The sequence below is a fragment of the Myripristis murdjan genome, chromosome 10 (assembly GCF_902150065.1).
Source record: "Myripristis murdjan chromosome 10, fMyrMur1.1, whole genome shotgun sequence".
Taxonomy (NCBI): domain Eukaryota; kingdom Metazoa; phylum Chordata; class Actinopteri; order Holocentriformes; family Holocentridae; genus Myripristis; species Myripristis murdjan.
In genome coordinates this window covers 14,178,889-14,196,517 of record NC_043989.1, presented here as the reverse complement: position 1 = coordinate 14,196,517, position 17,629 = coordinate 14,178,889, and the positions used below count along the sequence as shown (strand labels likewise).

At 41.9% G+C, this 17,629-nt stretch overlaps 1 protein-coding gene across 1 annotated transcript; it reads left to right on the top strand.

Moving 5' to 3' along the window:
* The first annotated feature begins 6,862 nt into the window (after window positions 1-6,862).
* On the top strand, window positions 6,863-9,875 carry sox3 (SRY-box transcription factor 3). The gene is made up of 2 exons (XM_030062275.1): window positions 6,863-7,104; window positions 7,877-9,875. Exon 2 carries the CDS (start codon window positions 8,227-8,229, stop codon window positions 9,127-9,129), a length of 903 nt encoding a protein of 300 aa, XP_029918135.1. The 5' UTR covers window positions 6,863-7,104; window positions 7,877-8,226; the 3' UTR covers window positions 9,130-9,875.
* Window positions 9,876-17,629: the final 7,754 nt, after the last annotated feature.

Genomic DNA, 17,629 nt, shown 5'->3' with positions numbered 1-17,629 from the left:
ATTTCCTTTAGATTAATTAATTATCTTGCACTTTTTTTCTCCAGATAATTACCTGAAGGCAATAATTGTCCCAAAACTCTGTGTGCATTCTTGGACACAGATTATTACTCAGTGTGTTCCCAGTAAACAGAGCTGACATCGTGCCTTCCTTGGAGGACCTGCGCTGTCCTCTGTCTCACCTCTCTGAGTGAGCTCAGCCCTTTAACCCAAGGCAAGGTGACCAAACTCATCTCAGGCCAGCCTATCCATTATCTTGTCAACACAGCCAGCTTCCCACCTCAGTTTGCTCTGCTCCCAGAACACTGACTGTAATGAAATAAGCAGTAATCGCCACACTCATCTCGTCATGCTCAAGGTAATTAATATATTTAGAGGGCGATGGCTAACTCTTAATTAAATTATGCCTCTTTTAATGAGACCTTGACTGGGACTAAATTTATGACCACTATCTCCTTTATCAAGTGCTTGGCACGCAACAAAGATTTGTCATTTTCTCCCAAATCACAGCTAGATTACGCATAATGGTACACATGATTAATATATCAATTTATACTTGTTTGTTTCTTTATTTAAGGTTTAATAAATTATCTTTTGTAATTACTTAACCCAGTTTTGGGTTCCTAAAAGCCCCAATTTCTGCAATTAATGCACAACGTATTTCTATTACATATTCATTTTGGAGGAGAATACAGATAACAACTTGGTGGCATTAATCATATTACAAAATTGGGTGTATTTAATTAATTAAAGTTACACTGCAAATTAATTGCGCATTCTCACAATATTATCTTAACCTAATGAAGGCTTGACAAAGAGACTGCTTCATTTTTTAAAAGGGGCTAGATTAGTGGGATCTCAATTATGGCTAAAACAAAAGAGTGCTGCTTGCTGGGGCAAGGCGCAAAGCAAAAAGTGGCGATTCAGCACTTTCTTACAAACAAAAAACGGAGAAAGTTTCCATTGTTTTTGGAAAACTGTAGAACATGGCAATGATTCAAAAGATACATGGAAAATAATGAGTGCTGTAATTAGCCAGGCAGGCAATAACAGTATTTAAAATGATCATCATATAGAGGTGGTTGATAATGTCATTTACAGGCGACAGTTTCCAAACAGCAGGCTTTTGCTTGCTGACAGACTATCATAACTGTAATGATGGAGCAGTAATCTTCTGTAGGCCTAATTTACTGTGGATTTAATTTGGTTGAACATATGCAGCGTTTGGTATTATACATATTGCATATCATAATGCTCTTATGGAAAAATATATCAGGCATAAACCCTTGAGAGCAGCATATGAGGTGTTGTGTGTGTTTAGGTAAATTAAAGATGGCACAGATTAGAGGTTTTGAGTGTGAGGAGATCTTTAGCTGAGGAAGTTTAGGCAGCAGACTTTGTTCTTGAGCAAACACACCAGTGATCATGTTACACCATCGTTCTGAAACACTGGGTGGCTTAATCCAGCCTAACCCAGTGGCTCAGAAGCAGAACCATATTTATCGAAATTTTCTGCCTAATTAAAACTGAATTGAAATTAGCTTTCAGTGAATACGAGCTTATAATTCAGAGTAATTTAGTATTTTATTTTTCATTTAACGGGTCATATACCAAATGTGTTAATATGAATGTTTCTCCTATAATCTGCCAAGTAAACGTAAAGAGTAATCGTCTAAGAAATGACTTCAAGGAGCTAATAATCATTGTATATTCATTTAAAAATGCTTCCACTGATGTCCTTTACTGTGATGTAATTTTCATTAGCTTTTAGCTTCATTACTCAATAACCACAGTGCAAAATGCATGTGTCAATTATGAGACCGCCAAGGGTCAGTGAGTATATGAATTTTTAACTGCACTGATTATGTTGAGTGGTCTTGTAACAGTTATTAATCCTGTGTGTAGGTGTGTGTGTGTGTGTGTGTGTGTGTGTGTGTGTGTGTGTGTGTGTGTGTGCGCGCACGCGTACACAACTGAGCAATTGTGCATGCAGTTTATGTGTTAAGCATACTTGAGAAAATGTGTTTCCAGTACGCCTCCATAAGTGATAACCATGTGATAACCAGAGAGGGTTAGGTGGTGAAGCGCAAACTATTCCCTCGGCTAAGTGAGATGGAGCAGGGAGTGTTGGGTGGTCACGCCTTGTCTGCTCATGACAGTGGTGGGTTAAAGAGATTACACCAGGGTCTGTGTCAGCAGCCTTGGCCTGGCCCTGCTCACAGAGGAGCATAATGAGCGAGGACATGCTTGGCCTGCTGGGGGCTGGGGGGTGGTGATGGGCTGATGTTTGAAGCATTCCTCACAGACAGCCACAGGAGGCAAACAGCTTTTTGCATGTTGTTTTACAAGCAGAGCTCAAAGTGAGATGGTTACAAGGTGGCCGCTGAGTGCAGACATATCACTCCTGGGCTGCATCCCCTCGCCACAATGAAAACAGAAATAACTCTGCAACAGCAGAGACAAGACTACAACATTCTCCATTAGCCCCAAGTCCTCCTAACAGACATGTGACACTCCACTAAAGCTTTCCTGGAAAATTAAGTGTCTGTCCTCTGAGTGTGTGTTTTTTCTTTCTTTTGAAGGTTTGAGTGACAGTTGCTGCACTGAACAACTGAACTGAGAAGCTTGCAGAGCTTTGGATGGGCCCCCATCAGAAACCATGGTCTTCAGCGTTGCATCCCAACACTTGGTGAGTTGGATAATCTGTCTGCTACGTCCACTGCCACTCTCTCTCACAGTGAGGACAGATGAGGCTAAGGCCACATACCAGTTGATTAAAAACCAATCTCAGAAAAGTAAGTTCTAACAGAGAGGTACTTCAGAAAATCACATTCCTCTTGGGCATCAATGTCTGCATTTATCCTGTTCTCTGAAGCACATATGTAGTATTATGCAAAGTCAACACCGTTTTGTGCCTATTCTTCTTTATGTTAAGAGTCAGTGAACAAAACCACTGATTCAACATGTCATCTTAACAGTTTACATCTTTCATGGTTTTTGGAGCTTCTTCATTTAGAATAAGTTGCCTTTATTTTTTTCCAATTCCTTTAATTTTTGTCATATGTTTTTTTGTTTTTTCAATATGATCATAACCTGAGAAAGTTTTCTCAAGCCTGTCTCAGTTACATTTAACTGTATCTGTAACTCAGTTAACTCGTTACATTAATTTGGTACTTGCATCCCAAGAGTTTGCCATAGTTCATGAGACATAATAGTTTTTCCATGCGACAGCGCTTTCTCAACTTTATGCAACATTAAAGAGTAACCAGTGTTTATGATCTGTTTATACAGTTATTTATGCTATGTGGATATATATATATATATAAAAAACTACTTGGAAATTAACAATATGGGCTATTACTTCATTATGGTTTCAAAGTAACCAAAAACTTGCATATTTTTGGTCAACTTTTGACAGTTGGCACTGATGAGAAACCAGTTGCCTATTAATGCTATTTTGCTTTTTTGTATATAATCTGAATTGTGTGTCATTCATGGCACCTGTTGCCATAAACCACATTATGTTATAAATATGGATGTGCTAAATTTTCAAAAGCACCATCCAATGACTTAATCTTCACACAGGAAGCCTTGGTTAATTTTATAGCATGCCTTGAGAACAGAAGGAATGTTTCAATGAGCTGTTTTTGAATATTACATTTGTAAAATAAAAATATCATAGAAGTGCATAATAACATGTTATCACTGCAAGCAGTGGGCCTGAAATGTCATCTCTGGTTGCTGATAGAGTAAAACGATTGCTCAAGCAGTAATGACTCTGCATTACACACAGACATTAAACACATTAACCTATTTTTTGTTAAATATTTGTGTCAACGACAACGCTTATAGTTCAAATAAGTCAAATTAACATCAAGAATACTACTTGGTGAAATACAGAGGTGGTAATAGCACTACTTCTCTTCCTTTAAATGACCCGTGAATATTATTTTACCTGTGTTGAACTGGGGGGAGGACGCAACCATTCACGCCAACACAATAGGAACAGCAGACCGTGCGTAAATTGCATCTTCATTTGCATTCCTGGTCCAAAAATCATGCAAATCTTAATGAGACAGTCTCTATTGTGGCTGTAATTGAAAACCCATTCTTTGTTAATTACTGTTTCTCAAAGGCCTTGTCCGCAGTCACTGAGCTGAAACAAAAAAAAGTTATTGATTCTAGAGGTCGTGGGGTTTAAATGGACATCTAAAGTGATGTTTCCGAGTTGGTTTGAGATGCCACTTCCCTTGCCAAAGTTTATTGCTGTCCTGTAACAGCAGACCTGTAGGCTAAACGTGCACACAGATATAGAAGCAGTAATGTCATGAATTCTAAAATTAGTCATCAATGAGATATTGTGAACAGAAAAAATGCAGACATTTGCGTATGCGTCCATGTGTTGTAATACAGCTCTCTTTAAAGGGATATTTTCGATAATATTAAAGTATTCCCGGATCTGTGCGTCTTGCAGCCCGACGTTAACACATTGTCCGTCATGAATTCAAATTCTCTGACCAAAGCTCTATTCACAGAGCCGTGACATTGTGCAGATTAACTGAATTGCTTTCAAAGGTGGGATTAATGCAGTTTTGTGTCAGTTAGTCACGTTGAATAGATTTTATTTCCCCAAAGCTTTTGGAAAATATTGCTGCCACTTTTCATTTAGGTTAACAGCCCAGGCCCGTGTTAGAGGCTATAGGTTACCACCAGGCCTGTTCTGCACCCAGAGCGGTTCAGTTAGTTATTTGTGTACTTTTTTTCTTTTCTTTTCTTTTCTTTTCTTTTCTTTTCTTTTCTTTTCTTTCTTTCTTTCTTTCTTTCTTTCTTTTTTCTTTTCTTTTCCTTTTTGATATGTAATCATATTTACTTCTGAATATTAACTTCCACCAATGTCTTATTTAGGCAAAACAAAGCCCTTGTTTTTAACTAATTGGATTTTGTTTCCTTTTTTCACAGTTCTGCCTTTTAAAATATATTTAAAGTAAACCAGATTAAATCACAGTTGATTTTTGTTGTGTAATTCGATAGTCTGAGAACACTGTGTTTTGATTCGCACATACAACATATGTCAAGCAGCCCATTCATTTTTTTTTTTCCGGAGAGAAGGGACTTAAAACACTAAAGAGGACCTGGTTGGATCCGGGTTGTGTCACCCTTCAGGACATCACCGTCTATATCCCACATTCAACAGTGTGATTCTGCAGCCGCGCGCCCTGAGAGCCCCTTGGGCTATGAAGCTCGCTGAGGCTGAGGCATACAGGCTTTGCTGGTGGTCCTCCGCTCCTTAATTAGGAAATTAGCTGCACAGAGGCCCTCATTACCGAAGCCCGGGTTACTCCTTTTTTTCCTTTTCCCGTTACTGGTCAATTTCCATAAGAAGATTACAAGCGGATCAGTTTTTAGATCTGCCCAGATAAACAAATAACTGGTCTCTGACAATTAGATAACTACTAATTGGACGTTAGTTTTGTGGCCCTTGCTGTTTATAACGCCCCATTGAACATGAAAATTAAATTCATGAAGTGAAGTCTCTTTTCAGTTGATTAACAAGAACTATACGACTGTGAGAGCAGGCGAGACCAATATTTTCATCTCTTTAAGATATGAGCAAAAATGATGGCTTAATTCATTTATTTGTCATATGTGCCTTCACAACGGCTAAAAGTCTTATACATAATAATAAACATTATTGGGTCTGCTGTTTATTATTATTATTATTATTTGCGGCTTTTTATTCATGCCTTTTTTGTTACTTTGGCCATAAGACTACTTGAGAAGGTAATTAGGTTTAGGATAATAGAATTCGACAATTTGCATTGCCACATTTGTTTTCAGACTATTACATTTTAATTAGGCCACCCGGTGGACTTTACATCTTTATTTTCAAAGCAAAACTTCCCAACTCGTTGACTACGATGGGGAACAAAACGGAGCAATGACTAATTTCTGGCAAGTATTGTTTGACTAGTGCATGTGATAAATGAGTAAAAGTAGCTCAACAGACAGTCAGCTCAGAGGGAACACTGATCCTGCTCCAATGTGATCTGATTTTATTAATTAGATACGATTTCCAAATAGATTTCTTGCTTTCCTGTGCGACTCTTGGTTCCTCCCAATAAACGACATAAATTATAATAATAATTGATGTATGCACGTCTAAGCCATTGAAAATTTTGATCCCTCATGATGAAAGCACTTCTGACTGTGAGGTACAGCAAATTTTGACGTTGTAAAGCTGGGCGAGGTGAAAATCCTCTCAAATGCACACGGTGCCACAGCCCTGGAGCTACTTTCCATACTGAATGCTTGTGAAAGTGTTTATCGACGTTTTCGATGGGCGATGCCCATGTAATCATTAGCAGGTGTGAAGTTTGCCCTGTTGAGCAATTGGTTTCACTGCAAAGCAGCGTGTCGGCTCATTTGTAAAGAGACACATGGAAATCAGGGCCGATTCACGGTCAGCATTTTAATAACCATTAGCAATGCAGAGCGAAAACAATTTAGCGGCCAGTAGCCATCGATTTTAGCGTTGAGCTGCCACTGATATGAGCGGCCTGTTTGTTTGCCAGTGGCTCAAAACAAACTTTTTTCTGGGACTTGATCGGAGATAGCCCGTCCCCTCCACAAGAGGTCGTTGATGTATTAAATTTTTGCAGTGTTACTCTGCACTGCAAAAAATATCCATATGACTTAAGGGGTCATTTAATCCAGAGTTGAACATTAAAATTCACACACATGACATATGCCAACAACGTGAGAGAGCATCACTCGTTTCCTGCACAAAACAACTTTATCCGCGGTTAGTGTTGACTAATTTGGCATTTTATTGACACTGGCGCATGCAGTGACCGGCCTTATCTTTTCTCATTTCAAGATATTGACACCTTAGGAAACTTCCTAAAACAAGTGAACTTGCATTAGACAGAATCGGAATTACCTCATCCAGTTGACACTTTTTCCACTTTCTAAAATAAAATTATTTGAAGACAAATGGAGACTAAATTACTTGAGCTGGACTTTTTTAGCAGTGCAACCTACAACGCTAAGACAGAACAAAACTCAGGAGACAAAGTTCTGCGGAGGATATAAATTCGTTGAAAATTGGTGAGACAATCTTAAATAAAATTTAAAAAGTGTAAAATGTATAGCCTATTATTGTCCGATTAAGTGACGTTAAACTCTGCTCCAGGGTTTAGACGGATTCTTGCTGCAGGGAGACTCCATTTATTTTTCCAAATGTTTTGTTAAATTAACGTGATTGAAAAACTACAGTGACGGAAAGATGATGCGCAGATAATACAGGATATGATTTATCCGTGGCATTTAGGCTATTCCGATATAGTCCACTTTTTGGTCGCAGATTTTCGTTTAATAGGCTATTAGACTTTTTCCCTCTGTTAAGACCCGCCTCTGAAATTAAGTTATTGACACACATCAATTAAGAATTTAAGTCTGTGGCACGCGCTGCTACAACTATTTTTTCTATTGGCTCAATTATTTTACTCAGTTTATATGTAATTGACTTTTTCGTTTTGTCCGTGATTTATGCATGTTTGATCTCTCTTTTGCAGGATTACCCTCTGAGTTGCATGTAACAAAACACGCCCTTGTGAGAGATTTGTCTTTATTTGTTCCCTTTAAAAATAATTTAATGCGATAGCACGGCTTACTGTTGCCACGGGTTACTCGCGAAAATGATTTCTGTGCCGCAGTTTTCGTTCACTAGTTTAAATGAAGCTCCATAGGCTGCATGTGGTCCGTTCTCAGACTACAGGCTGTAAATCTATCATGCTTTATTTCCATGCGTTTAGGTTGCAGAGCTGTGCTTTAAAACTTTTACCTCTCTTTTCCTCCTACAACTCTAACCAAAACACAGCGCTGCCCGGCTCAATTGGTTAGACGGTGGATGTGGGAGCTGCGTCGTGATTGGTCGGAAGCTCCTCATTGTCATGCTGTCAATCCAAAATCACATGGTCCGGCCACTATTAACAGATGAGCTTGGCGAACAAGTTTGCAGACTTCTGTTTCAGAGCCGTGGGGGACAGAACAGCGCTCAGCGGAGAGAAAGCAGAAGCACCTGCACACTCTTTTGCCTCTTTGGGCAGAACTTTTTTCACCTGCTTATGAGACTGGTCAGTATCTCTACCTCTTTGACTTTTTGGCGGTGTTTTGGTTGTGAACTTTTTTTTTTTACGTGCCCGTGAGTGAACACTAAAAGTCGCCTGAATGTATAACATGATGGAAACCGAGATCAAGACCCCGCTCCCGCAGTCCAACTCGGGCTCAGCGCCGGGCGCAAAGAACAACAGTGCCAGCGACCAGGACCGAGTGAAGCGGCCGATGAATGCCTTCATGGTCTGGTCCCGGGGACAGCGGAGGAAGATGGCACAAGAAAATCCCAAAATGCACAACTCGGAAATCAGCAAGCGGCTTGGGGCTGACTGGAAACTTCTGACTGACGCTGAAAAGAGGCCATTCATCGACGAGGCTAAGCGTCTACGCGCTATGCACATGAAGGAGCATCCGGATTATAAATACCGTCCCCGCAGGAAGACCAAGACCTTGCTCAAGAAAGACAAGTATTCTTTGCCCGGGGGACTGTTGGCGCCAGGTGCCAATCCTGTCAACAACGCCGTCTCGGTAGGGCAGCGAATGGACAGTTATGCTCACATGAACGGGTGGACAAACAGTGCTTACTCCCTCATGCAGGACCAGTTGGCCTACCCTCAGCATCACAGCATGAACAGCCCCCAGATCCAGCAGATGCACCGATATGAGATGGCAGGGCTCCAGTACCCGATGATGTCCTCAGCGCAGACCTACATGAACGCAGCGTCCACGTACAGCATGTCCCCAGCCTACACACAGCAGACCACCAGCGCCATGGGTCTCAGCTCCATGGCATCAGTGTGCAAGACCGAGCCAAGCTCACCGCCGCCGGCGATCACGTCCCACTCTCAGAGGGCGTGTTTGGGGGACCTGAGGGATATGATAAGCATGTACCTGCCGCCCGGCGGGGACAGCGCAGACCATTCCTCCCTGCAGAGCAGCCGGTTACACAGCGTCCATCCGCACTATCAGACCGCAGGGACTGGCGTCAATGGGACGCTACCCCTAACCCATATCTGAGAGCAACAGAAAATAAAAGACTTCAAACTCAAAAGTACTTCGGATACTTGAACATTTTGGTTGCTAAAGAAACGACGTTCGGTAGTTTTGTTAAAAAACAATTTTATCTCGATATTTCCTGAGTTGTCCATTTTAAAAGCATTTTAAGACTACATATCATGGACCGAAACTGAACGTTGAGCCCATCAGAGTAAATTGCATTGCAAAGAGGCTTTTTATCACAAGTATAAGCAATCAACTTCTGTAGAAGAATTGGACTTCTATATTTTAAATAATGCCATATTTTCTCTCTATGAAAAGGCATGTGGCCTCATGAAGAGGCTGTTGTATTTCAGAAAAGCTGGATGGAGAGTTGGTTCATAAATGTTTACACTTAATTTGTAGAATGTCAGTTGTCTCGGCTGTGTCCAAATTTTGTAGTCTTATTTTTTCCCCTTCATGACCTAGGATATTTGAAATGTTAAGACTGTGCGGGTCGCAAGCGCAAGTTTTATTTATAGTAAGATGTTCATCCCCCCCTGCCTTTTTTTTTTTTTTTTTTTTTTTTTTTTTTAGCTTGTGAACCCTTTGTTTTGTCACGTGAAAATGTTCCATTTTGTTTTGTGAAATTTTCTGTTCTGTGATGGTTTTGACAGTGTCACGTTTACTCATATCTTGAACGAAAAGGTTTATTTAAACTGACGTTTCTACTTATTTTAAGACCATCCTCTATTCTTAAATGCTGAATAAATTTGTACGAAACATGATTTTTTTGACTCTTTCTTTGTGTGTAATATGACACGTAGAAATTTGACTTGTCTGGGTACCGTTTAGAGAGCTTGAGTGCTAAAAATCTGTAAAGTGGGAGATGCCTCACATGAATGAACTGAGCGTAAAATTGAAAAGCAAAGTGGTTATGTTGGGTGATGTGTCAAACGAAGTGTGAAGAGCGAGATCTTAAACACACTGAATGAATGTCTGCTGCTGTCTGGCCCAACATTATCAAAACAAAAAATGTTGTGGAAATCACAGTCGACATTATAGATAATGGTCTATATTATAACCAAATTTATTGTCAATAGTTCTTAAATTTCCAACAAGCGTATTATGTAGTATTTGATAACATTTAGAATTGTAAGATTTTTAAGGGGGGACAGGCCCTACAAATAATTGGGTCTGTCTTATTCCTTTTAACAATGATATTGAGTGCAGAATAGTGAGCAAAAATATAATTTGCACTCCTGGACGTCCACTAAAAACACTTTTTAAGATTTTGAATTAAACATACCAAATTGTGGTTAGGCCTGCAGAATTTCATTCATGTTTTTTTTACTAATATAATATTAAAGTTGTGGTAAATATATTTTACAGGCCCTTCATCAGTTTTGGAATTTAATGTTTATAGATAACTGGCAGCACCCACAGCTTTCTTCAGTGTGGTTTTTGAATGTATTTGTCATTGAAGTAATTGCTGAATAGGGAGCTGTATTTGTTTTGCCTAATCTAATCATTAATATTTCCAGCTCCATTCACTGTAAACTTTATTCATTTCATTCTGAACTTGATTAAGTATTTATTTTAGTTGAAGATAGGCCACATCAACATTTTACTTGTGTCCACAGGCTGTCATCGGCACAGGGGCCACAGTTAATATAAATTCACCGATCACACTTGAGAATTTTATTTAAACAATTTGAGGGTACTAAAATCTAAATTTTTAGAGTCAAATATATTCATAAATAAATGGATACAAGGAAGGAAGATGACCACATCGCTTCCCATTGTATAGTGGTGTAAAATTACACACTACACTGGTTATACAGATATTCTGTTTCGTAAAAGGCATGATCGTGCCCCATAAAATATGAGTAATGTTTTCTGAAACTTGTGTTAAAAGATCTGTAAATGTAGTTAAAATTGTGTCAATCTTGATGTGCCAAATTATAATTGGTGATATTTTATTTGACAAACAAAATAAAACACTTATAAATGACTCCTGTCTGTATCAAATACATTTTTAAAGTTCACAGATTGACAAAATATGTTCCTGTTTGGTCTATCCTCACAGGTCAGCACTGGTAATTTCTGATGAGCACAGACAGAAACTTTTTGGTGTGCTGATGTTCTCATGTGGAACGTTGTGGAATTTGTGAGCACCGTGGCAGCCGTTATGCATTCATCATGCTGACTGAAGCAACTTTTATGAGGTGGATCTTCGGTTTCACTAAATGAAACTGAAAACGTTTTGCATTCATTCACTTAAACTTGTCAGGAACGCTCATCCAGGTCCCTGAGCACACTTGGCTGACACCCCTTATACCACAGCAGTGTTTTGAAAAAGAAACGGGCCTGCTATCGCAAAGCACCATGGGATGAATATGCCCTGGCCACCAAGAGGGCCGAAACACTGGCGGTCCCGCTGGCCTTCCCACACTCCCTGTAGGATTTGATCCATGGCTCAGCACAGCGGCCTGGATTAGCCCCACGCACCTTTGTGGAGGGAAAGATTATCCAGACCTCCCTGCATTCACTGACAGGGTCTTAAGTCACTCCAGTGCGCCAGCAGCCACCCGTCACCTAATCACAATCTCCAACTCATTTTTTTGCAATTAAGCAGCTTTTCTCTTCCTGCTCCTCTGTGTCAGAGGTGTTTGCTGTGGGCTGGACAGAATGAGTTTTTGTGTGAGTGTGTGTGTGTCATCTGTCAAAGTGTGGGGCATCAGAAAGTTATGTAACCCTAGGATAGCCTTCACAACTCATTTGATAAATTGACTTGAGTTCTGCATCACTTTTCAGGCTTCCAACTTAAAATATGATGCAGACTCTGTTTAGGTTTGATCAGCATTGTAACTGACCCATAAAAGCTTGCCTTCCCCACATAACCACTCGGATTTGCTTTTCTAGAAACTGCGTGCCTAATTTTGGCAATGATTTGGGAGTGAAAACGTGTGTTTGGTGAAAGGTGTATAGCTAAACCCCACATGATTGTGTTTGAATGTTCTGGCAGTGAGGCCATCCGTGTTGGGCTGGGGTCCCCCCTCCCTCTCCCCCTGCTGAGCGCCCGGAGGGCCTCTCTCTCTCTCCTGTCATGTGGAGCTCTGTGCCCACTCAGCAAGTGCAGGCATATCCCCACTTCCATCTGCCTATGACCTCACAGGCCCTGTTTGCTTAACCTCCTCTCCAAAAACTAACCTAATTATAGCTCTGTAGAACATGGATTCAGCGGATTCCCAGTGGATTCTGCCACTGTGTGTCGATGCTTGTATATGTATTCAAGTGCTGGTTTGCACCATATGCAAGGCTCCGACTTCAGAGCAGCAGTGCCATAGGCGATATATCCGTTGATCTTGTTTTTTACCGGTGTCCTCCCACATATTATGTCAAGACATGCCCTGCCATTGCCATGTCATGTGGGAGTATGTGAACAAGGTGGTAAAATCAATATTAAGTGTGTTAAGAGCACCTTTTACGTCAGTGTGATGAGTGGAAAACTCATTCTAAAAGTCTGGTTGACAGACTGACGTTGGTAACATTACAAACTTGTCTGCTCGACCGGCTTGGCAACTTGCAATGGGAACACTCCTTCCTCCAAAAATATACACACCTTTGCATAATCTCAAACTCAAAGCTGGATCCTCCTCTGATGTGCAGATCAGAGCAGACTAAGTACACATCACGTAATAGACAGCGCAATTTGACCGTAACGGACGGCTGCTATAGGAGTTACAGGTAATGTTGAGAAAAAACAAGCCTAGAAAAAACAAGCCTAGATGCTCCCTTGGCTAATGTGTACTTTTGCTGGAGTCAGGTCATATTGATCTGCTGTGGCTGGGATCTCCAGGAGGCCTTTGAGCTCAGCCGGCCTGGAGGGGCCTAGAGTGGCCTGTCCGGCTTGGGCAGGCCTGTCCAGAGTGGTGAGACTCGTGTGAGGTACTGAGATTGACAGCAAAGGGGTGCGTGTGTGTGTGTGTATATGTGTGTGTGGAGGTGCGGGGGTTGGGGGTGGGGGTTAATCTCCCTGAACTGGGGCAGATGTTGTTAACGAGCTCCTCTCAGGTCGGCTCCCTGCGTGGGAAAATGGCATCAAATCCTCCTGGGGTCAGGGCTTTTGGGCTGACCCACTGAGAGCCATCCCTCTCCACTGCACCGTCCTCTCAAGCCTCCTCCATTCACTCACCCACTCACTCACTCAGAGACAGCACTTACTAAAGACTCTACAAAATCACATTTGACCATCTTTATACCTCTCATCTTTAAGTACACCCCCAGTTTTCATTTGCAGTTCCTTAGCCCCAAAGTATATGAGCAGAAACAGACTTGTTTCATAATGCAGATCTCTCGTTAATGATAACTGTGGTTGAATACTCATGCCTTACAAAACCACAAAGAATGCCGAGTGGGAAATTCTTCAAAGGCAAGCATACCGCCACTGTAGAAACTGTGTAGGCCCAGGAGCTAGTTAGATTTATTGATGTCTGTGCAAAGTAAATGGTTTAAATGAAAGGTTTGTAGAGATACACAAGCTATAGGGTAGGGCACCTAAAGAAATCAAGAGGTCACATTTTAATTTTCATTGATTTTCAATCAAAGCAAAGAGTGAGGTTTCACATTTTGTGAATGGTGTGTTCTTGCCGCAGTAGTCAAAACAAGAAAGATACGTAGGTGTTCAAAACTATTTGACTGAAACAGATAATGCTGTTTTTGATCTGTCAAAAAAGATCTCCAGTGAAGGATAACACAGATTGCTATGTTACTTGGCATGGACTAAATGTCATATCAAACCTTGTAAGCTAAGGGAATCCACCTACAATCTAGCTTAAATGTTGAACATTCATATATGGATTTACAATTATTTCCTTAGGCTGTAAACTGTTCATACATTCTCAGAGAGAAGGGAAGTTATCAAGTATGGTGGCTTTTATGTTGCCCTGACATGTGTAGGCTACTGTACATGCCTCACACCTGAGTCAGTGCAAAGGGTGTGCTGGGTGACCCTCAGTGATAAGCTGAAGTTACTTCTCTCTGACTGACAACACCCAGAGTGGCCCTGTCCATAACATATCAACCTGCCAGCCTTCAGGTTGGGCTAGGTTAGACGCACTGTAGGTTTTAATGTGAGGGTCATCCATTAACGTGTTTGACTCTGTGGCTGTGTTTGCCTTGGCCCAGCAGGTGCAAGTGAATATGATACTTGTCAAATATGAGACAGACTTAACCTCACTTTGGCCCAAACAAAACAAACACAAATCACACGAACAGATGAAATTGGAGAATTCCACGTTGTTGTTACCCAAGTTGTAAATAGATTTTTTTTTTTTCAAGAGGGGATTTTTTTTACTTGACTTTTGACTTTTACTTGGCTTAAGTACTGTTGAGATTCACTTCAAGTTGTTTTGGAGAATGACTGTAATTGTGGTTGGAGGCAGATGTGTAAAACCACATACACACACACACACACACACACACACACACACACACACACACACTCTCTCTCTCTCTCTCTCTCTCTCTCAAACAGCCAAGAGCAAAAGTGGATTAAGAAGCTTCCTCCTGAATAACCTGTAAGGGCAATTACATAGAAATGGTTGTCTTGAATGTGCGTCAGGGAAAGCCCAGGCACCAAGTGAGTCTCTCTTGTGTAAAAGTGTGGCTGCTGCAGATGGTCCCATTCTGTAGCACACATCACTTTGTCTATGAACACTGGAGCATGTAGCGTGGCTTTTAATTTGCTAAACTAGAGTTCTGACCCCACTTTTGACCTGTCTAGGAAGGCCAGAAAATGGGCCAAGTGTATATGTGCCGAGCCTGATGTACATATGCCTTGGGACAGTAAGCTGAGTATGGGATTGTGGCAAGACAATGTGGAGTGGGGGGTATGGAGGTAGGGAGGGGTGATATGGGGGCAGATTAGGCTTCTCATCTAGGCCACATATATTGATTAGTGTTGGTTGAGGACAGCGAGAAGGAACACAGATTGACAGATACACAATGGTGGTGTGGCAGCTCCTCTCCATCAGAAGCTCTCTTATCATCTTGCTATTGTCAGGAGCTGTGTTCACTCAGCACCCACATAACCTGTACCCCCCAGCTCCAAAACTAACCCTACCCCCAATCACCACCTCCACCTCACATAGAAAAAAATAAAAATAAAAATGCGCACTTCCACATACACTTGAGCGCAAGTACAAGTTATGTTCTAAAACAGAAATCATTTATTTATCCCTGGGGCACTGGTCAGGATGGTGGACACTTAGTGTTTTAGTGCAGCCCAATCTGTGTGTGTGTGTGGTTTATGGGCGACTGTAACCCTGGGAACATGGGGGGAGGTGAGACACACTCAGCTATGGGTCAGTCTTGACTGACTCTGTCACTTATTGATTAGTTGCCATGGAGAGTTAGTCAGGCCATCTTTCTTGGAGGTGTGTCCCTTAGGGCCAGCACAGCCCAGATGAGCCTGTGGAGGCTTTGTCTGCAGGGGGTTGGTGTGTGCGTGTGCATTTGTGTATGTTGTGTGTGTGTGTGAGTGTGAGTTTGTGACCTCACTAACTTTTCTCACTCAACCTCCCTTTGGCCTCATCCCTCTTCTTTTTCTCCTGTCATGCCTTTTCCTTGTGTTCTCGGGGTTTGTGCATCAGTGGGCGAGTGGCTCTCCTGAGTGGACCAGGCCTCAGCTAATCTGCAGTGCAGCCTATTTTCTATCTTTGAGAAAACGCATCCATATTTATGCTTACACGTAGTCCCACGGGACCTGTGATAATGGGGATTGTAAATAAATTGTCCAAAGTTATTGAGCTGTGAAATCCCCTTCATAGCCCTTGAATTTGCCTACTCATATGATCCCCTCTCATCTTTATACTAGTATTGTCATGGCTCCCATGAAATTTCAGATGGAGGGGTGGTATGGGTGGGTGCAGAGTGGTGGATGGGATCCCGGATGGTCAGGACTTAGTGGTGCCAGGGATCCACCTGCAGTAGCTGATAGCTCCACTAACAGCCCTGCAGGGGACAATGGTGGGGAGGGTGGGCTAGTGGGCTCTTCACACCTCTGGGGGCATTAATATTCCCTCTCTGGGACAGCTGGGAGGTCTGAACCTACAGGTGAGGAACATGGCAGAATACCTGTATGGAGTTCTGAAAGAGGATAGAGACTGAGAGCTAAAGAAACAAAAACATATGACAGTCCAAACATATAATATTAGGACTCTAGTGGCAAGTTTCCTTCCTTTGGCCCAATTTTATAGCTATAAGGCGGCTTTTATTAAGAACAGCCAGCCTTAATGCTTCTCCTGTCACAGCATTAATATCTTGCCATCAGTTTTACATCGTTTTATGTTTAATTAATGTGGAGAAAAAATACTTTTTTGTTTAAATTTTTTTCACTCACTTAAAATGTTCATTTTATAGTTGCAGAAATGCAAACTTTTTTGTCTTTGGAGAAACTGCACACTTCAATTCTTCAGTTTAACCCGAAACTTGACGATGGGCCCCCACTATCCCTCCCTAATATCACACCTTGGATGCATAAACATGCCTGTGCTCCACACATCACCCCACCCCGGGGGGCCTGCATGGCTTTAGTGCCGCGCTGTGACACCAATCAGGGGAGATGGCGGGCTCCTTTGTCATGCAAACACCAATCGCCTCTTGTCTTATTCAAATGTCTGCCCTCTCTCTTTCTCCTCTCCCTCACTCTCGCTCAACTCCTACCCCCTACGCCCGTCCCCCCCAGTCTTCATCCTTCTCTCCCTCCCTCTCAAGTCCAAGTAAATCCACACTGAGAGAAGAAGGAGCCTCTAGGCCTTGGGCTGCTGAGGCAGGCCTCTCTCCTGGGGGTCAGCCTGTGTCTCAGTGCATGGGGCTGTTTCCAGGCCCAACCGAGCCCATTTCATATTCAAATGTTACAATCAGGCCTCTGACCCACAGGGGGCTCTTTATGGCTGCGGCCTCAGGTCACAGGGTCAAGATGGTGATTTAATAGCTCAGGCAGAGGAAAGGAGCAGGGGAGCCAAGTGATTTAGAGGATGAATGAGTAATAAAAAAGCATTTTTCCTAAGTTGTCATGTAAATTTCAATCCTCTTTCAATATGAGGCTCCCTCCACACTTGTGATCTTCCTCAATGGTTTTCCAGAGGACTTTAGTTGTTCAATATTAAGAAAGTCCACTTTCTGCTTTTACTCTTGACTTGTGGTTGGTGTAAACAGTAGCTGATGGTGCAGCGGCCGGGGATTAGGGATGAAGATAAGGAGACGTTAAAGAGTCATCATGCCTGTATGGTGCCACTGTGTCTCAGATGTCCTCATGCTCTGGAGTGGCCTGTTATTCCTGTCCCCGAGGGTGTGTTCCCCACTTGTGTGTGTGTGTGTGTGTATGTGTGTGTTAATATGTGTGTGTAAGAGAGAAAAAGCTGCAGTCTAAGTGCACTTGTGTGCTAGGATATGTGTGTAGGCCTATGTGAGCACACTACTGGAGTTGATAAAGGCAACTAATATGCTTGGTTGTCTACAGGGAGAAGCCAGAAGT

Coding starts and splice junctions, on each gene's coding strand:
- sox3 (XM_030062275.1), top strand. CDS start 8,227: ATGTATAACATGATGGAAACCGAGATCAAGACCCCGCTCCCGCAGTCC.